This window comes from Ischnura elegans, chromosome 8 (assembly GCF_921293095.1).
Source record: "Ischnura elegans chromosome 8, ioIscEleg1.1, whole genome shotgun sequence".
Classification (NCBI taxonomy): domain Eukaryota; kingdom Metazoa; phylum Arthropoda; class Insecta; order Odonata; family Coenagrionidae; genus Ischnura; species Ischnura elegans.
This window is the reverse complement of record NC_060253.1, coordinates 11,758,012-11,785,956: the sequence shown is the minus strand read 5'-3', so window position 1 is coordinate 11,785,956 and position 27,945 is coordinate 11,758,012. Positions and strand designations below refer to the sequence as shown.

General features: G+C 37.9%; 2 protein-coding genes across 8 annotated transcripts in view; one reads left to right on the top strand and one right to left on the bottom strand.

The window, feature by feature from the left end:
• Positions 1-13: 13 nt before the first annotated feature.
• On the top strand, positions 14-27,649 carry LOC124163973 (origin recognition complex subunit 5). 5 transcript variants are annotated; one of them, XM_046541116.1, is made up of 11 exons: positions 19-113; positions 3,003-3,090; positions 3,914-4,085; positions 4,294-4,424; positions 4,534-4,720; positions 15,573-15,703; positions 15,793-15,938; positions 17,253-17,550; positions 17,888-17,997; positions 22,235-22,313; positions 27,335-27,649. In XM_046541116.1, the coding sequence occupies exons 2-10, from the start codon at positions 3,010-3,012 to the stop codon at positions 22,272-22,274; spliced, it is 1,296 nt and encodes a 431-aa protein (XP_046397072.1). In that variant the 5' UTR covers positions 19-113; positions 3,003-3,009; the 3' UTR covers positions 22,275-22,313; positions 27,335-27,649. The 5 variants fall into 5 exon arrangements, with proteins under 5 accessions (XP_046397074.1, XP_046397072.1, XP_046397071.1 ...); XM_046541115.1 differs by lacking the exon at positions 27,335-27,649 and adding an exon at positions 26,649-26,757; XM_046541117.1 differs by lacking the exon at positions 27,335-27,649 and adding an exon at positions 24,221-24,669.
• The window catches only part of LOC124163971 (contactin-associated protein-like 2), a 130,172-nt gene continuing 124,933 nt past the window's right edge, over positions 22,707-27,945 (bottom strand). For 2 of the 3 annotated variants that reach the window (XM_046541110.1, XM_046541111.1), the window contains exons 33-35: positions 26,802-26,885; positions 24,676-24,814; positions 22,707-23,196 (exon numbers count right to left, since the gene is read on the bottom strand). In XM_046541110.1, coding sequence (XP_046397066.1) covers positions 24,725-24,814; positions 26,802-26,885 — 174 coding nt within the window. In that variant the 3' untranslated portion in view covers positions 22,707-23,196; positions 24,676-24,724. The remainder of the gene's footprint in view (positions 23,197-24,675; positions 24,815-26,801; positions 26,886-27,945) is intronic. The other variant, XM_046541112.1, reaches the window with a different exon arrangement.

The window sequence follows — 27,945 nt, the reverse complement described above, 5'->3', positions numbered from 1 at the left end:
GTTGCGAGGCTACGATATCAGTTTTCGCGGGAGGTGTAGTCGGGAAAGTGGTGAAGGTCCTGAGTGGTGTTGTGTGAGTTCTAAGTGAGTTCACTTCTGATTCCGCTGTCATTGTAAGTTCAAACAAAACTTATTATTTCCATGTAATTTCTTACAAGGATGCAACAACTCGGCACTTAGATCAAAATTGTCTTCATGTATTAATATACATAGATCGACTGCATCTCCGAGGCTCTTTTATGTTGGGTATTGTAACGGTGAAGATTGTTACGCTTTATTGATATATCTTCTGTAAACTTTAGAAATCTGTGTGATAGAGTTCTTTTACAACCTTCTACTCGCGAAAGCACCATATCATAAGGTTTAAACCTTGTATCATGTTAGAAACTTTAAAAGATTGCCTTGCAATAAGCTTCAAAACAACAATTTCGATGAAAGTTAAGGATCAAAGACTTTTTAATTTTAAAGAATGCAATAGTAGCTGGTAATGAAAATACGTCCTGCCGTCTTGAGACAATGGTGGAACTTCAAGTCCGTATGGTAGAAGAATATTTATTATAGGAAACCCACTATAGGGTTAAGAGTATTAGATTTTTATCTATTATTCTTAACTACTGTGTTTATTTTTTCTATTGTTGGTTTTTACAGCAAGTTTATACGATTATTCCTGTATTTTTAAGAGCTTAAAAATATTTCAATCTTATGATAATTGTACAATTTTGTAATTGGGTTAATTTTCCCGTCAATAAACTATTATTATTATTAAGAGTAAACGATGGTGGCAGATGACTTAAGGGTGGTGCAAGTTGCCCCTTGTTGTTGGCTTCCGGGAAAGAATAAACGAGATCTTAAAATGATTTTTTTCTCTTTGACACCGCTCTATTTTCCAATTTTTCGTTCGTCATTTCTTTGCCATGACCTTCGAAAGTTCCTTAATCTTTCTCGTAATATTTCAAGAAATAATTGAATGCCAGTCATCTGTTTATAGATAAAATGTAATTTTCCACTTCCTTTCAAACATTGAAGACCATTAAATTTTATCCTCCTCCCCTAGTTGGCAAATTTTCTCTTTTCCATTATACTCCAAAGGAACTCGTAATGTAAATATATATTTCTTGTGTAGAAACTAATGAGGTTCTAAATGAGCGTAGGGCAGGTCATCTAGCTCCTGATCATGGTATGAAAGGAATACTAAGAGTAAAATGACATACTGAATATGGATTACCCTAACTCTTCTGTCATTGCACATTTCTTCATGGAAGATTAAAAATAAAATCTCTAAAAGATGCCTTTCTGTGTGTCGTCATGGCATGAATAGCTAATTTTGCTACTAATACTGGTATTGTCTATAGTCAGGTAGTTTTACAACTAGCACTAAAACTAATACGGTCTACCTAACTACCTAGTTTTGCAGCATGTAAAATTCTACCATCCTAATATTTAATTTGTTGTTAAACTGAAAAAGAATTGCCGGTTATCATTCCTTGATAGATTATCGACTGGATGAATAACTGGGGCAAAAGGCTGTATCCCACAAGAGCTGTACGAAGGCATTTATGAAGGACCATGCTCCTTTGGGAAATCGTACGAGGGTGAAACATGCTGAGCTTCAAGGAGCAGGCACGAGCCATGAAATGGAAGCAATTTAATTTGTCGGCCATTGCAGAACATGCATGGAGTGAAGCAGGTCATGGAATTGTTTTTGAAAGGGTGAAATAATGTTAAAAGAGAGCCGCTTCTATCCAAGACACATTAGAGGAGCCTTACAAGTACACAAAATAGAAAAATTTAACAGTAGACCCTGTGGCTACCTTGTCACCAACACATTGAAGAGAGAGTTTGCCAATCGGTGCTCCGCAGAACGACGTAGGAATTTTCCACTCGGGTGGTAAAAGGAACTAACTATGATTCTAAGAAAAGACAACCGATAATTTTCGGGGGTATTGTTAGGGCAACGGCTCAAGGTAAATAAACAATCGGTGTCGTCTGCCAGGTCGTGTCGGCACCTTAATTATTACTACAAATACTCCTAAAAGTAGAACCTTATTGCCTTTAACTTACTTCAAAAGCGGTCTGTACAAGATGGTAATAGGCACGGAGCAAATATGATCATTAACGTGGGAACTTACGTTGCATCATCAAGGTTCGTCATTCGCTTTCACCTTCCGTAGTCATGTTTATTGTGTGGCAAATAGTGGCACGAAAATACGTTTTCTATGGTTATACGTAAACGAAGTTTTGGTTTCTCACAAGTATACGAAGTGTCAAATATGAAAAATATTATCATATATTCGTAGAAGCAATGCATGTATACCGCTATATTTTTCTTATTAGTTCAGTCAATTTTATAATTTATTTAACTTGGTGGCTATAAAGTGGTAGTATTATTACCTCTCTGCTGTGTTACTGTACATTTTAAAATGGTTTGTGTCAGCTCGTCTCCCTTAATATCCATTGTAACGAAGATTCTTTAATCGAAGTGATCAGCAGCCGATATTTGGCCGCCATGTTTTTGTAGGGTGTAGGGCTGGTTCGGGTACCCTACATAAGGTAGGGCCCATTTAGTTCCAAAAACAGCCATATGTAGGGCTTGATGTGGCGTATGTAGGGCGAGATCGGTTTATGTAGAGGCTGATGACGTATCCAGGGTCGGTTGGCCCTACAGGGTCGACTAAGAATATGGGCCTAAATGCCAATAAATATTGGACCTGATACCCAAAGAATCGTAGCTAGAAGCAGACCTGCTGAGAATGCTGGAAAAATTATCAGCCAATGTGGAGGCCATGACCTGGTGTAATATCTGGGAATTGATTCATAGTGTGCCACTCGTCTAATTCTAAAATGCTTAATAGACACGAAAAGGTGTTAATTAAGTATTGCATGAAATTCCTCAGCCTTCAATGGGTTTAGTTTCTTCATTTGTCTTCAAGTTCGTTCTTGTGCTGCTATTCTCTCCTTAATTTGTAAAAAAGGTCTTTATTGATATAATTGATTTTTTCCAGGCTCAAGATGACATCCATGTATGCAAAATATGGTATGAATCCTGATAGAGTTGTACAAATTGAAACTCTCATTGATTTGATCTCTAAGGTAAAAACCTCTTTTACTTTGTTTATTTTTAACATTAGATAAGACTTATGTGGTACGTGCTTACTTTTCTGCTTTATCTTTAGTACTCAAATGTTGCTAAGCCTGCCTTAAGTTGCCTTGAGTTTCATGGAGCATATGAATTCAGCCACTAGAAAGGTCTTTATCCTATGTGCTTCATCCAAATTGAAACTTCATTTGTCATCCTTGATTTGTACATATATCAGAGTACAAGGCATTTATTTTCATTATTAGAAATGGCAATCCTCTCATCAAAGCAGACCTGAGACTGAATTTCAAGTGTACATGTATTTTTTGGTACCATTCACATAGGTTACGCAATCACAGAGTCATGTATCCATACACGTCGTTTATTCTTCGGCATTAAGTTTGTTAAAGGTTTGCGGACTGCATGTAGTTTTCTATTGCTATCAATGTGCAAATCCACGTCAGCCAATATATAATTCAACCGCAAAGTAACTCAATAGATAATATTGCAAGGATCCTATTATTACATAACAAGTTTGTGGAACTGTGAGGATTTTTCATGCTGCTCTCTATGTAGACATTGTGCATTTTACATTATGCCCATGCCTTTAGTGTTTTGATCACAAAAGCATTTGCAGTTATGAAACCTTTAAGCACGTGAAAAACCTGATGCGTTGAAACATAGTGTACTTGTAAATATTTGTGAAAACTCAGTGCCTTTTTAATGATATGCCATTCAATGTGCTCAATAACTTAAACTCCTAACCTTGAGTTTGTGATAAGTACATATGTAAATCTTTCATTGTGTATGTTTATTTTGCCTGTTATTCTCTTTCAGCCCAATGAGATGCTACCCTCGAGTATATTTATTTATGGCCACAGTTGCTCTGGGAAGTCTTATGTTGTTACCTCTTTATTGGAAGAATTCCAACTGTCTTATGTTCGTTTTAACTGCATTGAATTTTTTTCTGTTAAAGTTCTGCTAGAGTCAATTTTGAATAAATATTCAGGTGAGAAATGCCTGCAGTAAGCTATTTCATGTTTTTTAATCATATTCTTATGCATGCACTAATTTTTACCTTTAGTGCAATACATGTACCCTCACCATTGCTTTTAAAAAATATAGTGATCAACTAGCATTTAGATATTTGTTTCTGTTCCTGGTGAAATGTCAAATGCTGAAGTTTCCTATTGTAAGCAGTTATTTTGTACTTTTAGAAAGTTCGTCTACCCGTGGTAAACGTAATAAAGAAAATCATATGCCAGAAACATGTGAAAATATGATGGAATTAGTAAACAAGTTGAAAAATAAAGCTCAAGATGTTGACAAAAGGAAGAAGTTATTCATAGTAAGTTATGTCTAATTACGATTTAAGCAAATGAATATTCCAAGTTGCGTGCATGTGTTTTAATAAATGAATCAAATTTTTTGTTTTTTTTTTGCACTTGTCACTCTAGGTGTTGGAGAGGAGTGAGAGGATTCGAGAGATGGGTGAAGTGGTGCTGCCTGCTTTGCTCAGGCTCTCAGAACTCACCGGGCTCAACATCTGCACTATTTGCCTCAGTGAAGTAGTCTGGGAAAAATTCTATACAAAGATGGGCCATTCTGATCCCATTACTTTGCACTTCCCTCAGTATAATAAAGGTGGGTATTATCAATTTGCATTGTGTTTACTATGCCAGAGGGTATTTCAGAACTTGTGGCATGGCATTTAATTGAATTAATGATGTGTTGGACTAGGAGAGAGAAAAAATATAGAATTATGTATCCAAGTTCCTCAATGAAAATAATGTAATGCTATCTTGCACGTTGCCAATGTGCTGTTAGTCCCTTTTTAAAAACATTTGTCTTATCCTTGACCTGCAAAACATCTGCTTCGTTTATACATTCTGGCTCACTCACTGCATCAGACTGAAGGTAGTTATGTGTTCAGGTGGGGTAGAACTCACCCAGACGAGGCCATGGGTTGGTTGGGCTTAGCTTTGGGTGCTAGCTCCTTTCTAGTGAGCCTTCCTCTTATTTTTATGAATATATAATTATTATCATTGAATCCTTGCATTAATTAGATGCAGCTCTCCACTTAGTTCTATCAGCTGACCATTTCATGAAAGCGGTAGTCTCCATTGGAGAGATCAGCGAAGGAATTTTTTTGGAAGACTTCTCTTTTCTTCTATTACTCTGAGGACTTCCTCATTACTGGCTCAGTCAATCCATTAGATCTTGAAAAAATTCTGTAACACCTCATTGCCTATTCATCCACCCCCCTGTGCTGATATCTTCATTCATTCCTCACTACTGTAAGGAAGGATGCTGCAGTTTTTAGTCATGATAAATAGTTTCCTTACTACATAGTGCCAAAAAGGAAAGGAAAAACACATGAATTTTAGTTGGGCTATACCTACTAAGCAACACCACCATCCGGGGCAATCCATACCAAGTGATCCAGAATGGTTTTGCAACCATTTAAAAAAAATTCTTTTTTTAAGGGTCAGTCGCCTCATCCTTTGACTGCTCTACTCTAGTTATATTTTCTTTTTAATTTCAATTTCAATGAAATGGTGGCCATTTTTCAACATTGCTACGGAGGTTTTTCTCTGTCTGCAAGCAATGAAATAAATTGCCTTTTCTCAAGTATCATAAATAAGTGGGTAATAAGGTAATGTAATTTATACATATGTATGTATTTTGAGTAGGGATGGGTTATCGATTCTGCCATGCCCCCAAATTCTATTTAACACTAGAAGGACGGCAGGGGTCATTTGACCCATTTTCAGAATTCAAAATTATTTTTCTCGTATTAAAATATTTTTTTAAATTTTGAAACTTTTTGACTTTGTTCATTTTGGTCTATATTTTGATAAATTAGTGAAAATTCAGCAATAATGTTTTGTTTGAAATTTTTATGACGTGTTATACCTAGAAGGACGGCTAGGGGTCATTTGACCCACAACTGGTTTTCGCGCTATTTTCTTGCCCGTGGGCACTTTAGTGCCATGTATATCATATAATCAGCAAGAGGCTGGTGTGGTAGATGATTTGCTTCATTTTGAATCTGGATGTACCCGGTCCAATACCAGTTTCGTCCCAAGGGCTCCTATCTGTATTCGAACACCTAGGCATAGCGACTTGTTGTGCACAATCTTTCGATATTTTTTGGGCAGCAAGGGGAAATAAAACCTTTTCAATCCTTGATTTGCGTAAATTCATGTAATTATGATATTTTAATTTTGTTTTATTTATTGTTCAATGAATATTGTATTACCCACACCGGAAAATCGTCACGTATCCCAAGATTTGTTTTCCGTCTTCCAAGATTCAGAGCTCTTAGAGACATTATTTTCAATATCGACTCATCAGGTTTACGAATAACTTTCATTTTTCTGGCCTGACGGCACTGTCACTTGACCTAGCCTCTTTGCCGTGTGTCCAGCATTAGTGCCGCCTGACCCTGTCGGGGTTTGGGGCGGATTGACTGCACGCTGCGTCCTGGGGAAAAATCCTGTCTCTTTTTGAGAGAGCGGAGGAATTGGGTGGACTGTAAATTTCTACTGTAAATCCTACCCATCTAACGATTTGATCGTTGGATTATTCTTCCTCATAGAATAATCCTCCAAGGTCGTTAGAATATTAATTGCGTATGCATGGTTTCGCTGATGGTAGGACCTGCCCGCCTTGTGACGGTGCAGGATTCCTCGTCCCTTCCTTCCTTCCCCGTCCTTTCCTTGGAGGCGTCGTCGGGCTCCTATCGCGGCGGCGCCTCCTTTCCTTGTTCCTTCCCGTCCTTCCCCTTCTGGGGGCAGAGGAGAAAAGCTAATCGCTTATAGTCCTCGCCCCAGGAGTGTATCCCGCGAACCCGACCCAAGGGTTTCGTTTCCATTGTAAATCCTACCCTTGGAATCCGCGCGTAGGTCGGAGAAGAAGCATTACTGCAAGTTCCTGGGAGATACGGATCAGGATACGGTTGGCGGTTGAGTCCCTGCCTTTCGAACGTCAATTAGCGTTACTTCTTAAAAATTTGTCCTTTTGTATGAATTTATAATGCTCTCCAGCTCTCTTTACCTCCAATGCAACTAGAGAAGATTCTACCATAATGCGCTTTCATTTGTAGATTTTTTTGCATGCATATCAGTAGCGAGTTGAGGAAGAAAGAAAGAAGTCGAGAAATATATCAAGAGAAGAGAATTGTCACGATTCAAATAGCTGTAGGGAATATTAACGATCAGTCTGGAATCGAATCGTAAACATCAGTTCAAGGACATTCTGACCAATCCATCAACATCTGCGTGTGATGGAAGCGACGAAGTCCAAGATAGTGAATCCAATGGCGACTTCGGCGTGATAGCAAACGCAAAGCTCTATCCAACAAAATGCAGCTGTCCTTTTATGAGGTATATTCCAAATAAACCAGACAAATTTGGAATCGAGTACTGGGTTTTGACAGATGTGAAATGAAAATACAGCCTAAATGAATTTCCATATTGTGGCAAAGATGATGATTGGCCATCAAATCAAGCGTTGGGCAAATAAATAGTTACTAAACTGACCGTAACATACAAGGATTCAGGAATAAATGTAACTTGTAACAATTATTTTCCATCCATCCTGCTGGCAGGAAGTCATAAAAAAAGGGAAAACTTCTCTTGCATGGACGATCTGAAAAAACAGGCGTGACGCACAAATATCCATGACCCCTAAAATAGCCATGTAATCCATTCATCGCGAGTGTTCGAAAATACCTTAGGCCATACTCTTACGTAGAATCAGGTAAACTAGAACAATAATGTACTTTCACTCATCAGCATGATCTCAGACGACACTATTTCCGAAACGAATAAAAGATTACCAGAGACCATCCTATTTCATAATAAAAACAAAGAGGGAGTAGATATGATGGATAGAATGTACCAATTTATTTACACGTCTCCAAATCCAACAGCCATATCTCCACGGGTACAAAAAAGAAAAAGGTGCCAAATACCATCAAATTGAATCATTGCACCCATTTCCTTTCCATTTTTCAAATTCCTTTTCATTTGCAAATGGCTGGTGTCCTAACACCCCCTGCCATACGCTTTTAAGTGGCTTGCGGGTTAGTGTGTAGTTTTAGATATAGATGAATAAATCGGCCAATGAACGCATTCAGCGCAAAAAAATATTTTGTGAAAACAGCGCTGAAAAAATAGTCTGTCTGAGATTTACAACAAAGTAATAAGTTTTAAAAATTTTAATGCATATTTTGTAAACCCAGTACCCCTATTGTTTAAACATGTAACACAACTTTTGTATTGAGTGTATGTATTTTCATTATTTGATTTGCAATCGACTACTACATACGGTTTAATTCATGATTCTTTAAAATAATTGTTATTAACATTTGACGATGGTAATAATATTTAATAATGTTCAATAGTGTTTTTAATGAACTGATTTAACAATTAATACGATTAAACTGAATATTGGTTGAAAATTAGGCGTTTTATTCCAAAATACATTTTAGGGGTCAAATGACCCCTAGCCGTCCTTCTAGGTAGCGCGAAACTCCCGTCCTCCTAGTGTTAAAGCCTAAGATTCAAATGTGGATTCAATGAGATTCGCAACATAACTCAAAGGGTTCTAAGTGATACTCTTATCTTTATTACTGTTAAAATGTGAAGTACTTGTACATTTATGCTTCCAATAGGGTGGTTTCCTATTATTTTTTTATTGCCTAAATTGAAAGATTATTATTCCTGGAGTACGTATTTCACGCTTTTAGATTTTTAAATGACAATATCTATTTTTCGCGATTTAATGAAAAGTGAAAAATTTCAAGCGCGCGAAAACGCGATGCCGGTAAATCTCTCCGTACGTCGTATTTCTGGTTCCCCCTCCCGCCCAGTGAGGTGACCTTGAGGCGAGGCTTAGCGCTGATACGTCGCAGGCTGCTAGCGGGTAGCTGAGTACCCTGCTGGCTGGTAGAGCTTGGCTTAAATAAGGATTATTAATACTTTATCAAACGAGGAAAACTTTCCGACCTTAGCCAGTTTTAATAAGTGATTATTAAGACATGTTTCCCTGAGCTCTGCGTCTCATGCATGCATTGGTAACCTCAGATGATGTATAACTCCTATCTTCTCCTTTAGAAACTAGGTCCCTGTGACGTCACATGGAGTGGCATCGCATGGGCGCCAATCTAGTCCTTTTCAAATGAGGATAAAAATGGACCATCGCCATTCGTTTAAACCGGCATTTTTTAAACGAAATAATTTGTATATTATGAATACACTAATGGTGGATAACGAATCGCAATTATTGCCTTTTGTTTTCTTTGATGAAGGAAACTACCCTATTGTTATACGAGTAACTAAAATATAGGAGTGCAACAGCTTACTCTAAATAGGAAAAAAATGCACAATTTCGAAGTCACTATTGTTTAAGTTGAGCTCCCTGGGGTTTCCTGGCTTTGAGGTTCAAAATTGTTCATGGACTTTTTGGAAGGAGTGTATGAAGTAACGTGTTCCTGTGGTTTATTATACATCGGGCAAACATCTAGATCCCTCAAATGCAGAATAAATGAACATCTTAAGGTAACCGAAAAGAAAAATTTTCGTCTTTCTGCGGTTGCAGAGCATGCATGGTCGGAACCTGGGCACGTCATACTTATCAAGGAATCGAAAATCATCGCCAGGGAAAATAAATATTTCCCTAGGCTGATAAGGGAGGCGATTGAAATAGCGAGTCACCCAAAGAACTTCAATAGGGAAGACGGCTATCCTTTATCCTCATCTTTCAAACGGCTTTTCCAACAATGGAATTAAAAATCAACATCCGTCTGACTAGCTGTAAATAAATAAGGATCACAGATCTGCAAATCATTTGGACCCGAAGACGGGAGCTGGAACGCGCCCGAAACTGTCGTCCGCAAAACATGTATCAACGCGGTGTAAACCCGGAAAACCATCACCAAATAACTAACCGCGGAAGCCTCCGTAATAATATAGGGTGCCATTTAAAGAAGACATACCGCTGTTCATATCTTTGTAAATAACAAATGGCAAAATACAATGAAGGCAATCATGCTAATTAATGTCCCCCTGACGGCTAATGGACATTGCTTGACACATTTTTGAATTTACATCTGGATGAAAAGTTATTTCGGGTGGTCAAGATAAATGGGACACCCTGTATAAAGTATCAACTTTAGCAAAAAAATTAAAAGAAAGTGAAGAAAAGACATTGGCCCTGCAACATTGGATTGTTTTGAGATTACAATGTTACTTCTTACTGTAACCATGTGGTTATGCTAGGCATTAATGGGTTAATATCATGGCAGTGATTGGAATTACAGCAAACTCCCGATTACCTGACTGCGGTTTATCCGTGTTGCAGCATATCCGTGCATGAGTTTTACACTTTTTCGATGTTTTTCATCATCTTTGAAAATAATAAAAATCACGCAAAAGCACCAGGATATTTGCATTTAATGGTAGGCTACGCCAGACTTATTCTACGACAAGTAGCGAAAGATAGAATAACAAAACAAAACGTTACTTGTGCAGGTCATACCATCACAATATATAAACGGGAAAATTTGTTTCGATATAGAACGATGCGGCATGACGCAATCGAGTGTTGATATCTTCCCGAACACAATTAGTCCTCGATATGCGAACTAAATACGATCCAAGCCTTTGTTCGTAAGTTGATAACCATACAGTCTGGCCGCTGAGAGTTTTCTGATGACAGGCAGAATGATCTAGGTCAGGGTAGGGTGCAAGGTTGCCAGGTGAGAAAGGGAAATGCCCGTGTCACTTGTAAACATAAGGGTTCCATGAAGAAAGGAGCCGGAAGGGATGATTAGCGCGAAGGACCCAAAGGAAGAATCACTTGTTTTGGTGATTCGAAGAAAGGGCTTTTTCTGTTGGATCAGGCTTATTTCGGTGCTCCTTATGCATTTGAAAACGTTGTATGACTAGGCGAAGGTGCTAGGTGTGTTTTGGGGACAGCAATTGTCTGCAAACCGTGCTGACACAGGGTTTTCTACCCCTCCTATTGTGCTGTCATCAGACAACTCTCACTGGCTGGATTGTATGCAAGAAATCGAGGAGTACTATTATCCTGCAGAATGCAACACTGCATCACAATCGTGCGTTTACTAACTATTGTGACGAACTCATCTAGCTGGGCATGCGACGCAGATGGAGCTGAAAGAAATCGCCCTCCGCAATTAGGAAGAATGGGGGAAATGCTGAACAGCTCCTAAATTCACACAAATTCAATGATACTTTTTTCAGGTTGTGCCCAAAGTCGAGTTCCTCTACGCCCCACTGCGTAGCATCGGCCGAATCGAAAGGTGCCAAATTTGAAATTTTTGGATGTTCATATCTCTGTAAGTTCATAAAGCGAATGTGCAGAGGAAAAGGACTTACTGTACGGCCAATTTACGAGCGATTATGAGTGGGTCGTAATGACTCCACAGGAATGAAGCTTATTATATGATGTTGCGTGTACAATAGGGCGGATCGCATAAATCGATTTTTTTCAAATCCATCTGGCCCAATGAAAAAAAGTTGTGGGACCGATCAAAAATAAGGCCTGAAAAATTTGAGACCTGTACGTGAACCCCTGACCCTCGCTCAAATGCAATTTAGGGGGGGAGGGTCGAAATACGAAAAATATAATATTTTATGGTCATTCCCTATAGATTTTGCCGAGTTACTGTCCTGTAGGACAAAAATTTCGTGCATTTTGACGTATCTGCCATCGTTTAGCCACAAAATGCCTAATTTGAGTCTGCGTCCGCGAAGAAAATATTCCAACGCCCACGCAGCATCGCGGATACCAGAGCCGCAGGCCGATCCCTTCCCCTCCACGCTCGCTTCTCCCCCTCCCACGCCTCTAATACAGCAAAATTCATCCCGCGCATGCTGCTAGGAGGTCGTTCATCTTTGATAATATAAATCAGAAGATGGTAGAAGGTAAAAAACGATGCGTAGTGAGACGACTTGTCACTTATTTGGCGCCTCGTCGGCGTTAAACATATCGATGTTACCAACTTTTAGAGAAGTGATGAAATATTTTTAGATCTGCGCACGCAGGAAAGGAGACTACGGTCTATGAAGACGCCTCTCGAGTGGCTATGAAGGTGTGCGAACTATGGTGACGCGCTTCTCTTCCATTATGAATGTGACTAAATGGATTTAGCGGTACCATAGGAAGTACTAAAACTTACAGAAAATCGTAATAAGACAAAAGTAGGGTTTTATTGAAGTATAAGACTCAAACAATTTTAAAGGAATATTTTAAACTACGCGATATTTTTGCGTGTAAGTACATGGAGGAGCATAAGGTTCCCCCAATGAAGAACTATTTTGAGAGACAATGTGACGAAAATAAAGATGATGGTTGCTGGATTGAACCCTAAAGAAACTCGACAACTGAGGAAAAAAGGGAATCATCGGAGAGCGTTGAGTCGACATCGTCAATTCTTGTACGGGAAAATAGTATCAAACATTTTCTTCATCAATTCATCCGAAGAAAATAAAACTTGCGAGAAATTAGCCGATTTGTATCTCTACTTTCCTCATGAAATGACAATTAAGGACTATAAACTCAAATTGGAACTTCTTCGGGGAAAATGCGTCTGCCAACTGTGATAGAGGTATATGTAAGAACCAAGCAACAGCAATGATCGTTCCCGCAACTTTAGCTGATGCAAAAGTCATAACTTCGTAACATACATTAAAGCTAGTGTACCAGAATTACTTAATTATACAGAAAAATATGCTAATTACTGTGAATAAGAAAAGAGAGGTGCCATCAAAGGGCCTTATTTTATTGGAATGAAAGACTATACTCTTGTCTGATGAAAAAAAGGAAGAGGACTTATCAATACAAGTTTAGAGGGGAATGTGTGGTGTTAGTTGAAGAAACAGGGTTCCACTTTTGGAGGTTTGCCTCCCCCGTCGGAGGATTAGAAAAAGTTATAAAATCTACGATTATCGATTCCTTTCGTAGTGAAAAGTAGATACACTAAATTAAAAAGGATTTGATTATGATGGTACCAAACGGATACCGCCCAAAAAGGAGGCATCATCGCTTTGATATAAGCATAATTCCAACATCCCTTGCAGTGTGGGTAAACTCTTCTCGGGATTTCCATCGGGTTAATTCTTCCATAATGGCCAACATTTCAAGCTCCGACTGGGGGCTCATCCTAAGGGATAAATTTTGTTGAACCCCGGAAAGAGTTTACCCACATCATTCGCCGGGAAAGCATCAAATCGTATTTCATCCCTTACAGTGGTCTATTTACTAATTGCTCCATGTTGACTTAGATTTGCGACATAAACGTTGGGAGGGTGTTCTAGGGACCCAATTTGCGTTTCTGCAAGGATGCGTTTGGCGACCAATCCGAGATTTTTTTAATTGCTGCATTTAAATATCGACGTAAATGACTACCCGCTGATTATATATTGGAAAGAGACTCCGGTTCCTTCGGCTATATCTGAGCTTAGCACTGTGGAATTTAAATATCTATCGATGAAAGTTCAAATTTGAATTTCAATATTCCTTTTATTATACATACGGACGAGAGATTTGCGAAAGAAATTACCAAAACCTTGTTGACAGCAGCAATAGACGAGGAATGACACTGACATAAGAAATACAGACTGGAAAGCAGGTAATTGAGTAATTCTTTCGTGATTGTTCCTCACTGGACGATGTTGATCCATTAAAATATTAGTAAGACTAACGAAGAAAGACGCCCCTGGTATGAATTTTGGTGCATTTGGGGCGTGGGAGTGGGGAGCGGGGAGAGTACGCCGGCGGCCTTCACCCTTATTCATCCATTTAGTCACAGCTGTCGAACAATACCGGAATAGAAGTGCATAACCTAAGTTCCCAAACCTTCATAGCCACTCGAGAGGCGTCTTCATAGACCGTAGTCTCTTTTCCTGTGTGCGCAGATCTAAAAATATTTCATCACTTCTCTAAAAGTTGGTAACATCGATTTGTTTAACGCCGACGAGGCGCCAAATAAGTGACAAGTCGTCTCACTACGCATCATTTTTTACCTTCTACCATCTTCTGATTTATATTATCAAAGATGAACGACCTCCTAGCAGCATGCGCGGGATGAATTTTGCTGTATTAGAGGCGTGGGAGGGGGAGAAGTGAGCGTGGAGGGGAAGGGATCGGCCTGCGGCTCTGGTATCCGCGATGCTGCGTGGGCGTTGGAATATTTTCTTCGCGGACGCAGACTCAAATTAGGCATTTTGTGGCTAAACGATGGCAGATACGTCAAAATGCACGAAATTTTTGTCCTACAGGACAGTAACTCGGCAAAATCTATAGGGAATGACCATAAAATATTATATTTTTCGTATTTCGACCCTCCCCCCCTAAATTGCATTTGAGCGAGGGTCAGGGGTTCACGTACAGGTCTCAAATTTTTCAGGCCTTATTTTTGATCGGTCCCACAACTTTTTTTCATTGGGCCAGATGGATTTGAAAAAAATCGATTTTTGCGATCCGCCCTAGTGTACAATGAATAAAGAACCATAATTGACACTCTTGGGCACAGTAGACGGGAAGAACGTAAGTGCAGCATGATTATTAAAACTTAGCTTAGTGCATATCCACCTAAATGCCGTTACTTATTCGTGGAACTTCATAATAAGATTCATTTTGTAACCACGTGGACCAGGACTGAGGTTAGTAATTTTGTAATAACGTTTCTTTTACAATAGCTTGGATAGGCCTTTTCGTCGGGACCAACGATTTGCTTTGTAATAATGTTGCTCGTATTAACGAGAGTCTACTGTAGAACTTAGCCGTCGATGTGTATGTTGATGACAACCTTCACAATATGAAAAACCTCTTGGTAAAAATCTATTCTCAAATAATTTTGAGCATGGATCTTTGGTACAGATTTTACATAGTCATCAAAATGTACCTTTAAAAAATCACAGAAATTGAAGATATTTACATCAAGTAACTATGGTATAAAAATCAACTCGAGGGTGTACATATATTTTCACAATGTTAAGGTTTTGATCCTCATTCTTGCTCCTCAAAAAATGGAAGAAATTGTGGGTAGAGAATGCACTGTTATTGAAAAATGGCCACCATTTTGTTATCATAGAAATAAGACATGAAATGAAACTAATTTTGAACAGTCAAAAGATAAAGCTATTGGCCCTCAGAAAAATAATTTTTTTCCAAGTAAAAACCATCCACTTGGTACGGATGGACACACCCTAAGCCAGTTTGGCCAGCTGGCAATGTTTAGGATTATGTATTTGAATACTATAGTTTTGATTGATTATAGAACCAGATTTTAGCATTTATGTATTATTATATGAGTGACTAGGAAAAAGATGCACAATAGAGTTTTCTTATCATGTTTTTGGCATTGCTTTCAAAACACCCACTCTTTAATTTTCCTATTGATTTATTTTGGCTAAGAATTTTTCCAATGTTACACCACTAAATTTTGTGTTTCAATTTCCAGATGAAATAATAAATATATTATGTCAGTCACACAATAGCAAATATTCTCTGGGCTTTTACAAAAGCTATTTGAACATGTTCCTGAGCACATTTTACAGAGTGACTAGAAATTTGTTGAACATTAAATCTTTGGTGAGTTTTTTCAGTTATTGAATGTTCATAGGAATAACTTCACTAGGTATTCTTGGATGCCATAATGTATCTTGCTATTCAATGCCTAGGCTGAAAAAATATTCATTGACTATTGCCGTCCCATTGAATCGGGAGAAATAAAAATGAATGATGTGAGCAGCCTTTGGAGATACATAGTTCCACGATTGAAGTTTGTATTACAGCAAGGCCACACTCTGGCCAGTGGACAATTGAGGTGAGTTAGCTCTACATGATATTGAATACTTTTTGAAATTACAGTTGGTGACTCTTAGGGTAGAAGTGGATAGGAAGGATAAAACCTTTTGGTAAATATATTTGTGCTCTAAATTACATTGCTCAAGTTTGTGAAGTTTTGATCTGTTGATCTTTTCAATGCATTTAAATTTCCTGAACTTTATTCATTACACTTCTTGTTTAAACATTAAATGTTCTTGGGCTATAATATCCCTGTATATGTTTTATGTTTTTCTATAATATTACTGGTGCAGGGGCTCTGGAAGATTCACTATTATACTATTATTTCTACTAAAATGGAATACAAAGTAGATGTACTAAAGGCACTGCTACATGTAACAATTAACTGTGTGTGCAGTCACAAATGGGGGGGGCGAATTGGCATTGAGGATGAACTTTACCGTCATCGTCACCATTATTCAACAATGCTAAGATTGGTTTGACGCAGCTCTCCATTCCTCTCTCCTATCCGCTAGCGTTTTCATAGCAATATATTTCTTCTCTTTTACATCCTTCATAAGCTGTCCTATGTAACTCATTTGGAGCTGTCCTTTGCCCTTCTTCCCTTCCACCTGTCCTTCTACGATAGTCTTCATTAGGCCGTCATGTCTCATAATGTGTCCAACTAAGTTATTCCGTCTTCTGCTTAAGGTTTTTAGGAGGTTTCTCTTTTCTCCCACTCTTCTTAGCACTTCCTCGTTACATACACGGTCGATTCATATTATCTCCATTATTCTTCAGTAGCACCACATTTTGAATGCTTCCACTCTTGACTTCTCTGCTGCTGTCAACATAGAAACATACTCCATATGTAGCATATGGCAAATTGTCTCCTTACTTCTCTGCTTTAATTCTCAGCTGTGAGAAGATTCTTCTTTTTGTAGAAAGCCCTCTTCGCCTGCGATATTCTACTGACTATTTCTTTTTTGCTTTGTCCTTCACCTTAAAAAAATCATTTGGCTTATCTAGAAATTGATTATACCTCCAAGATATCTTCTTCCAAGTCTGAAATTGACGGAAGATGGCTTGGTGGTGTAATGGTTGCTCTGGCAATGGTGACGTCTGAGCTCAAATCCTGGGCAAGAATAATAATATTTTTCATGGAAAATTTCATCCTTAGTGTAAATGCACTCAGTTTGATTTCTTACAGGACATATTTCAGTTAAACTTCTTATGTTCTATGTGATAAAAATCCAGTCATGTATTTTATTTTGGATAGTTCATTTCTACACATTTCTGAGGATTACAAGCTGTACGAGCAGAGGCTGTTTAGCCTGAATGTCATTCATTTCAGTAATCAACCTGGTCAGGCTGTCATCACCAGCAGTCTCAGTGGAACGAAGTTGAACCTGCCATATCACTCGAAAATGCTGCTTATGGCTGCATACCTGGCATCGCACAACTCATCCAAGACTGATCGCATTGTTTTCTCAAGACGTGCCAATAAAAAGAAGCGGAGGAAGGTGGAATCTCTGTCAGTGAAACAGACCATCATGAGTGGCCCAAAACCATTCAGCTTTGACAGGATGATGGCCATATTCTATTGTATCAATGAATGTGAGAAGCTTCACTCATCACTCCTCATGTCCCAGGTATTCATTCCACTTTGTTGTTTTTCATCCCAAGTTGACTTACTAGCACTTATTATGCCGAAGAAAATAACATATCTACTGAATAAAATAAAATATCTACTATTTTTGGAAAATTGCCATGCAGAAAGTCTCAGTATTTCTCAAGATAGCACCCTGTTGTCTACGCTAATTCCACCTCATGATTCTGTGAAAATAAGGATAAATATTGAATGTCTATCCAAGCAGGTATCTTCTTCATTCCCTCTCCCAATTTCCATGCTGGGGCCACGAACCTAACTTCTGTTTGGAATTAATGTTTACATAATTTGAAATTAGTAGATGAATGTCTTTTTTGTAGGTGTCTTATCTACTGAGTGTTCATCTTTTGGACACATTTGGTGATGATATGCTGAATGAACCCAAGTATATATGTACTGCAAATTTTGATATGGTGTGTGATGTTTCAAGGTAAGCTTCATTTATCTATTATCAGCCCTACTTCATTTAAAGCATAAAACACCTATTTCCTGACTTCATCCTTGAATGTTTATTCAATAACTGTGATAGGTTTAATTTTTCCATATTTACGTTGTTATATACATACATATCTAGTTTCAAAGAAATTCCCTTACTGATTGAAAGGTCTCTCAGATGCACTCTATATTAAACACTTGTCTATTTTGAATGACCTGCAATCAGGGGCGGATCCAGGATTTTTTTCTGGGAGGGGCACAAGCAAGGCCGTATCCAGGATTTTGTTTTGGGTGGGGCACAAGGATACCTCGTAATACAAAACGAACGCAATGATAATGGGACCGTATTAATAATCATGCATATCATTGAGGGTATGGGGGGGGCACGTGCCCCCGTGCCCCCCCCCCCTGGATCCGCCTATGATTGTTAATATTGACTTTCCATATTAAAATATTGATCACTAACCCTATGCCCCACGAATGATTGGAAATTATCGTTGATTCTGTATCTTGAAAAACAATGAAAGGAGTGTAATAAACAACATTTAAGGCACATTCTGTATTTGTAAATGTTTTGGAAGTAATTAAGATAAAAATTAACTAGTTTCTGGTTTTAACAAATGAAAAAACTTTATAGATTAATGATAATAATAACAATCTCATCTCTCTTTTAACAAGCTGCATACGAAGCTCGTAGATATTGCCCTTAAGTAGAGAGCGATCAGCGGGTCATGATTGACAACAGGGTAGTGATTGCCCCCTCGGTCGTGATTGTCTATGCGGTCGTGATTGTCTACGCGGTCGTGATTGCCTACTCGGTCGTGATTGCCGTCCACTTTCCACAATCATGACCTCCCGTTCATGACAGAGTCACTCAAATGAATAGTCACCGTGATTGGGATCACGAGAATGACCGACTAAGTCCATCACTAATAAGGACGACTCAAGGGAGATAGAAGACGTGGTCCACTAATGCTGATTCAGCTGAGGGACGAATTTAAGGTCAGCAAAGGCATTCAAGCAAACAAAAGACGTCACGGAGCATCTCCTTGAGTCTAAGATTCATATGTGAACACATGAAACGCCAACGGGTCGCACTTGGAATAACCATGTCTTCGAAATTATTGCCATGATATAATAGAAAATAAATTCTATATCGTAAAAGAAGACGACTCTGAGCCACAGATGGGAGTTGTAAGGATCTCCGCACCATGATATGAACTCTTCGAAGCCACTTAAATCAGACCCAAGTGGACATTTTCCGTCAGACAGCTATCGCTTTGCCGCTGAAGAATTAGGTGAACATGAACTAATAGAACAATGACGGCTAGAAAAATGGTGAACCTACAGACAAAAGGTGGATTGTACGCGGCACTTCTTGACATTCATTGAATGACTCTATTTAAAGTCACGTTTTACGGGTGAAATCATGTTCAATCCTTCACCCTATCACGCACGCACCTATTTCTTAAATTATAAATCAGTGGGGAATGTTAACTGATTTTTCCCAATACCGCAGGTCTTTTGATAAATTTATCTGAAAAATAGATTCCGCATTTCTAATCATCGGGAAGATATGAAAACATTGTTAAGGCCTAATAGTTTCCCCAAGGTTCTTGAAATTCGTAATCATAACAGAACTGTGGAAAATACTCGAGAATAGTTTTCCTACGTCAATACGGCCTTTAACTGATTGGATTTTATGTGTTCCGGAATTCAAACACCCAAAAACGCAAGCATAATGAGATAATTTATTTTTTGTAGCAATACCTACCAGTTATTAAAAATTAAAATCGTATAACTACACCAAGTACAGTGACCATTCTGATTCCGTTGGTCCCTTTTCTGAGGCAGCACCAAGTAGACGCCAGATTATACGCCCGCCGGGCTGCGCAGCGATGTCAACTCACTCGTCGCTCTGCGCATTCTCGGACGACGTCCCAAGACTTCCATAAGACACAACGTTAGACGCGTCATAGCACCAGCGGCCCCCCCACTACCAATCTCCATATAACTGCATGGGAATGGATTGGGACGTTCTGGCCAGCGCCCCACGGCTACAAATGCGAACTTCTCGCGCTATTTCTTTTCGTGTTTTTCCCACACTTTCGATGTATGCGACTGAAAAAACACTCTGATTAATTAGATGTGTAATTATAAATTAATGTATATTTATTTTTTTTACTTTTTCAAATATTTGGGAGGGGCGGCGTCCGAGAGTCCTTATAGACAAGCCGCCACTGCCTGCAATACTTACTCTTGTTTTTTTGTTGTTGTTATAGTTTTCAAAAATGGGCATTTTGTTACCTGATTATGAATTAATGTGGGGGTATTAATGTTTAAAAATCTATTATCTCTCTTGAAGTGAAGTGAATCACAGCAGACTCCCGATTATCTGTGTTGCGGCTTATCCGTGCATGAGTTTTACACTTTTCCGATGTGTTCCGCGATCTTTAAAAAAAAAAAAAAATCAGACGCAAAAGCACCTGTATTATTGCATTTTAATGCTAGGCTACACCAGACTTATTATTTCTATTAGAATTCCCTTCGTAAAATTAAGAATATTTTATTTACTTGCTGACAAGGAATGTTTCAAGTCTACTGGGACGTCTGCCGTGTTGACGATCTGCGGACGTTGATGATCAGCCGCAGGAAAAAAACTCTTGATTTTTTTTTATAGATTCTTCAGTGTTTACCAAATCATAATTTGGAAAAATGTTATTAACAATCTTTGATTGGATATTTCTTAGAGCCAATTTGCAATTATTGCCGTGGCCTGGCAGGCGGTTGAATACGACCCAAGGGAACAGGAGATTTTGTCGCATTCGGCCATGTTTACGCCGCGATGAGTCACAGTCAAACTGTAGAGAAAGGGGATTGTATAAGTGGAGGCAGCGAGGGCAAGTAGAGATAGCATGAGTTATATTAAGGCACTCGCCTACGTAGACAATTTTCCCTAAGTCCTAGTTTCCGATAATCGCTGCTGCACGATGGCATGACGGTGTGCCCGTTGCCTTCTTGGGAGTCCCGTGTGCCTGTTTTCCAAGTATTGCAGTGCGCAATCACACTCAGTGATCACGGATCCTCGTCCTGCAGCAGTTACATCCCGGACAACTTGTGCGGGATGCGGCTATGCGGCGTGGTGCCTGACAGTGTAGTTTTCGACATCACAGAGTGGTTTTGAAGCATTCATGGAGACCACTTTCCTGAATCCGTGGTCTTGCAGCCACGGATGCGTGATTTTCGGAAACCAGGTACACATGACACGGAGCAGTAGGAATGCGAGTACAATCACGTTTTTGCGGCTAAAAAGATCGAGGTCGGGAAAAGAAAGCTCTTAATGATTGTGGGAAGCAATCTAAAATAACAGGTGATGTGCATAGATAATATTTAATCGTTTGATTTATATGAATTATGAAAATTAAATGATACGAGCGTGATGCGCTCGCTCCCAGCGGGCTTCCCCCGCTCTTTTCAATGCAGGTACACAGAGGGATACGTGCGTTTCTAATTTTAAAATGTAGAAAACAAAAGGCAGGGTCTTATGTACAAATTTAATTGGAATGTTCATGTACAAATTGAGGTCAGAGGACCTCTTTAAACACAACATTGGAAGTAATTACACTATCCTCTGTTAGTACTTGTTTAGTGTTTTCCTTAATATTTACAAAAATATTTTGAAAAGATCTTACCCTAGAGAATGCTACATAAAGTTGGCCATGAGAGAATAATACAGGGTCAGGCAGGAATAAGCCACCTCTTTGCAAAGTCTGACCCTGAGCCTTGTTAATAGTCATCACATAGGAAACCTGAATGGGAAATTGTCTGCGAGTCAAATTAAAAGGCATGGTGGGATCCGACGGTGTTAACTGTATTCTTGGGATGAGGACAGTCTTGCCAGAATCGATAATTTTTTTTTAATCGATTATTTTATTTTTTATTTTTTTTTAACCAATTTTAGGAAACAATAGCAATATTTAGGAAGTAAGATATGCCGTCGCATGTTCTCTGATAAATTCTGAGCATTTTGGTACCTCATTTGTAGAGTTTGGTTGCGTATAAGTTGAGAAAAAGGTATCTATACAGTAGAAATAATCTAGAAGATTGAAGTGAAAGTTTGTATTATTCGTGCTGCCTCTCCCCATCATTAGCCATTAAATAATCAGGAGTACATATGCTGTATTATCAGCGGCTAGTTCATAATGTTATAATTTTAAATTCTTATTTAACAGGTCAATTAATTTCAACATTGTGAAGCTCCTCCATAGCTGATTGAAACCAACCATGCTGTCAACAATTTTCCACCCGCTGGTGAGACACTCAGGATTATGGCAAATACTTAAAATATTTGTGTAGTTAAGTTATTTATAGTCTTATTGTCCTACTGATTTCATCTCATAATGTGTGATATTTATCATCTGTCTTGAAATTTTTGGAGTCCTGTGTGTTCATGAAGCCATTAGGTAACAATGGGAAGTCATTTTTCAATGAATTTTCAGAAGCGGATACTTTCTTCCGCTGAAAAGTAGGCGACAGAATCATTAAAGTGGCTGTAAATGCAAAAATATTCACAGCTATCTGCTTTGAGAGATGTTGTATAATATTGACTTTTTGGAATAATGTATCTACTTATTTGTAAAGATGAGGGTATGTAATTTTTTAATTCATCCCGATTTCTCATGGGTAATGAATGAACAAGTGTTATATCTTTGAATTTTTATTATTAAAATACAATGACCTACGTAGCAGGTTGCTTGAGTCGGTTTTTTTTTTACAAAAGTCTGTGAACACTAAAACTGGTAAATCTGAAAGCATTACGATATGAAAAGAGCTCTTTAAGTAAAGTTTTTAAGTATTTACTTTTGAAAATATAGTACACTTTGGTCCCATATGATCCAATGGTGGAAACATACTCCAATTCTCTTACTGAGAAAAGAACAGCTGTGCTTCCAACATCTGTTTAAATGTATTTTTAGGTCTTCTGGAATTTATTTTATTTTCAAGCATTCAATTCCTAATGAAGTTTAGGTCACCTCCCTTTCGAGGTGGTATCTATATTCATTTACTATTACTATGACGATGGCTCCTGCTAGCTGTGGCAGATTTTTCAAAAGAAGGCATTTGGTGATAAGCATCTTTAGATTCCCAAATGTGAATGAGTTGATGCTCATGGTGGCAGAAGTGATGATGTCTCCTGGAAAGAGAGAATGATTTTAATTCAGATTTTTAAAAACTGTTGCATTTACTTATGGCTTACATGTATGTCATTCCCCATAAACAGTGCTTTGATTTCCTAGTTACTTATTTAAAATCTCCTACTCTTTGGTATTTGACCCTGCCAATACTGGAGTTATTGAAGGTCAGTAACATAAGTGACCAGAAGAATAATGGTAAAATTAAGGAAATGAAATAAGTAAAATTCTAAGGCACTGGCACCATGAAGTCTGGAACACAGGCACTGCCAGCCGTCATGTTGTCGACTGGCATTTGGTAAATAAATTCAAAGAGAAGGAAAGAAAAGGATAGGAACATATAATGGAAAAAGGATGATGACAACGGTGCCGTGGTAGATGGAAAAAGTCAGAAAATTGAAGGGTAAAAATGTGTCCTGACTGGGACTTAAACCCAGAACCTTCTGCCCACATAGCAATGAACCTCTCAGAGACGTCCCACTATGGTCTCGAATATCGTGAATGTCTCAGAGATGTAAGGGTGAGACGTTCAGGCATTAAAAAAAAAAAAAACTTATTTAAACGCCATTAATGCCTTCCATATATGTATATTTTTCTAAGCAATTCTGCAGTTTTGATTATTAAAATCATGACATTTAATATGGGTTTCTTATTTTCAAAAGGTCATCCATCACAAAATTTGTTGCTAAAAATGACCGAGAAAATTAGGCCATAACTGTATAATTTAAATTTAATTATTTTTTTGCCTAAATTTAAAGCATACCATAGTACGAAGTCTCATGAGACATCTCAGAGACCATTTTTTTGGACATAGTGACATCTCAGAGAAGTCTCAGAGATGTCCCTGAAGCTCTCAGAATGTCTCTTAGATGTAATATGTGATATTCGAGATGAATCCGAGATGTATTTCTGCTATGTGGGAGGTTGCTCTAAAATATAAAAATAATATGTAAACAAAATAGCTGATCGTGAAATTTGCGATTAACTTTGTACTGCTTACATTTGAGTTTATTTACCACTTTTCAGGGTTCCTTATTATAAGCAATGACCTTGGATTATGGAAGCCTAAGCATCTCTGCCTTAGTCCCATGATATAGGAAATTATGTACTTTGGCACTGTGTATGCATTAGTAGTGCAATGTGATGCAGGGATGCAGATAAGTGTTTTCAAATCAATGAACATATGAATGAATTAGTTTCGTTGATGCTTGTAGGCTTAATGAGTGAGGACTCAGATTATGTCGATGTGGTAGTAAGTCAGAGGAAGATTATGCTAGATTAATTGTTGAGGCCGGAGTGCTATTTCCTTATCCTAAAGACCTAATTTTCAAGTCTTAGCATGGTCTAGACTTTTCATAGGAATCTTGAATATTGCCTTGCTGATGTTTCTTACCTTGATGGCACTTAATGTTAACTTATGATACTAGTGTATTTATTGAGGCATGGCGACAGTATTTCCAGCATGCGAAGACCTAGTTTACCTTGTGTGATGGTTGGAATATTTCTCATTGTTTGGGATATCCACGTAACTCAGGCATATGGTGTTGTTGTAAACTCCATACTTCCTAGTTCATCAATACTATATGGCAATGAGGTAAGTTTTACATTGTGTGCATGAACCTGTAATGAATTGAAACTTTCAAATGTTGCTCCTTGAGCACATTGCATGCTCTCTTTTAAGAAGGTGCATTCCATGCGGTGAAGTTCTTGCATGCTTAGGACTTTCATGACACAATTCATAACAAAGGCCCCATTTGTTTGCTGTACTGGTCCAAGATGGGAAGTAAATGATGGGATATATATTGCCTATCATGTCGTATCATCTTTCAATTTTGTGGCAATAATTCCTCAAAATCCATAAGTTCAGCAACTACGCAACTCATGTATTTATGAACTCAACTATGAGTAAATTTGTTTTACAGCATATCCAGAAAAGGAGAAATAATAGCGTGATTCAACGATCTGAAATCTACGAAAAGACTTTTGCATGGCATCTACATTTGTTAATTTTGTCACCAAGAATATTAATAAGGTCCTTTTCACATTATTTTTCTACATATGGCAATAGGGAGAAGTATTTTTATTTTGTTTTTTTTTTCCATCAAACCCAATTGCAGAAGTGGTGAACTACCAATTGAAAGTGCGAGTAAATGATGAGCGCTATCGTCTTTTTCTTCTGCTCTCTATCTTTATGCAGCACTGCTCACTCAGTTTCAAATTTTGCTCTACAAATACGCAAAAAAATAAAAATACCTTATTTTGTCGGAAATTCAATTGATAATTCTACAGAAACAGCGATGATATCAATGACATTGACCTCATGGACTGACCTGATGGACATGAATCTCTTACATAAATGAAGGAGGTGATGTTGAAATACTTACTTGCTAGAGAATATTAGGAACACCTTATGGAATTTTTAAACAATATATTGGAATAAATTTTATCATAATTCATGTTAATATTTAAGCAAGAAAATAGTGCCGGGAATTATGTCATGTCAGTGTTAAGGATCATTTTGCGATAAGGACACACCCAAACTAAATGTATGAAATGAAACTTCCTGCATTTTTTTATCAGTAGGCATAATGTTTTGTTGCTAATAACTCAAAAAACAGTAAATAAATAACAAACCCACTGGTTTTGCCCATGGTACGAGGAGTTTCCTCCTTGAATCGAAATATCATTGTGACTGGAAAGATCCTGATGAAATTAGTGCCAATGGTACCATATTCATAGGACACTACAGTGTATTACCAGTTCTACCTTCTTAAATATGACATGGAAAATTTTATGAGTTATCTTTACAATGCATGTAAATTATAATGTAGAAAATGAACGATTTCTGAAAGAAAAAAAATTGAGTGGTAACAGGCTAAGAGAATAGGATTTTATCTCCCGTGCCACCATCCCAATATAGGATTGCTTAGTTTGTTTTTGAAATTTGTAAGATCAAAGTTATCTCAATGAAATGTTTTCATATGGTTTCTGATTGGATAGAAGTGATGATCACCTCTTGGGGCACATGAGAAAGCATTCAAATGCCCTGTGTGCCTAGATGTACTAAATGGTTTTCAGTCGTGAGGTACACATGCAGAAAACCAAGGTGTTACATAGTTTGCATGCTTATTCATATGTTTACCCATTCACTTTCCTTGTTTCATACCATGCATAATCATTGCCTTGTTTAATAGCTACTAAAAAACATGCTCTCTGCTTTGTAAGAATTTGCTGTTAGTAAGAAGGATTGAAATAATATCTCTAGTAGGATTTTTCTTTAAAATCACGATAACTAACTAGTGATGAATAATTGAAACACTTGTTCATAATAATTTAATTACTCTCAATCATCTGACTAAAATGGAAATCAAATTGTTAACATTTCTAAAACACAGATCATCAAATGCAGACAGACTTTTGGATAATTTTTTTAAGACCTTGTTAAACTTTACAGGATTACTTCATTGCCTGTACTGAAGAGGAAGAGAACTTATGATTTGAAGAGAAAATTCTTCCATCTTCAATTGGGAATTAATGCTCAGTTTTAGTAATAGTGAACAGGATTAGTGGGCAAAAAAATTTTCTATGCTAATGTTGGGCTTGTTACCTGATGTTTTATGTCATCTTCATTGTCATGCTTTGATCCTCTTCTCTCTGCAGCATTGATTTGTCGATCTGTTGTCTCCCCTGCCTAAATAAAGTGCTCTTATTTAATATGTTAAGCATAAAGTAACAAGTGGAAAATGACACAAGACTATGTATATTAGGAAGCTCAATTGTAGGGCATATTTTGCCGTTTCGCTGTTGTAAAGAGATTGTTGCTAACTTTAAAATGCTTGTTTCCCCAACCTTGCAATATGGTGGCTAAGAAAGAATTTATGGCTGTTGTGCCACTTCTAGCTTAGCCCCAATCGAGGAATTCCTTTGTTAAATTGACAATGGTTTTTAAACAGTATTAAACAAATATCATTATGCTGTTCAATAATTCTGAAATCACTCCATTAGCAGTCAACCAATCCAAAATTTCATGCATAAAAAAAAATATTCATGTATTCTTGGGTATGACATATCTTCCTGATACAATGTCTGCTTTGATTAAAAAAAAAAGTTAACTGAAGCACTTTTCTATTGATTCAATAGGATTCTTCACATCCAGATGCATCCTTTCTTAAACAGTGGAAGCAAGTTTTAGCGAGTATGGCATTTTACGAGAATTGTGTTTTAGCGAGTGATAGTCTTAGTACCGCCAAACGGCCTGTGTTTCACGTGTAAAATAAATCTCAAGGATTTAGCGAGGTCAAGAAGTTCCTTCCACAGTGTATGCTCAATATTACGACAACTGTTTCTCGAGGGCGATGCACTGCCGAGCAAGTATTAACTATGTATTATGTTTTGTATAATCTGTTTCTTACTAAAAATACAAGATGTGTGTCAGATTTACAACACCTAAAGCCAGTTATGTCCAAGCATTTATGTGATTTACGGCCTTGAGTACACTCTGCACACTCCCATTTTATGTACATGCTTCTGTTGTTAGGCCCAGTTATCTCAGGGAGGGCTATGGGAGAAAGATGACAGTGGGAGAGGGCGTTAGTTCCCCCATCTTCTTTGGCTGGCTTTGTTGCTAATAGGCTATGTCTTAAGGGCAGGAACTAACATTTTAGTAAAAACCCCCTCCATATTTTCCATTTTAGGTATGTAAGTTGAATGTGCAACATTGTCGTAGTTATGGCGGCTATTATATATAGTAC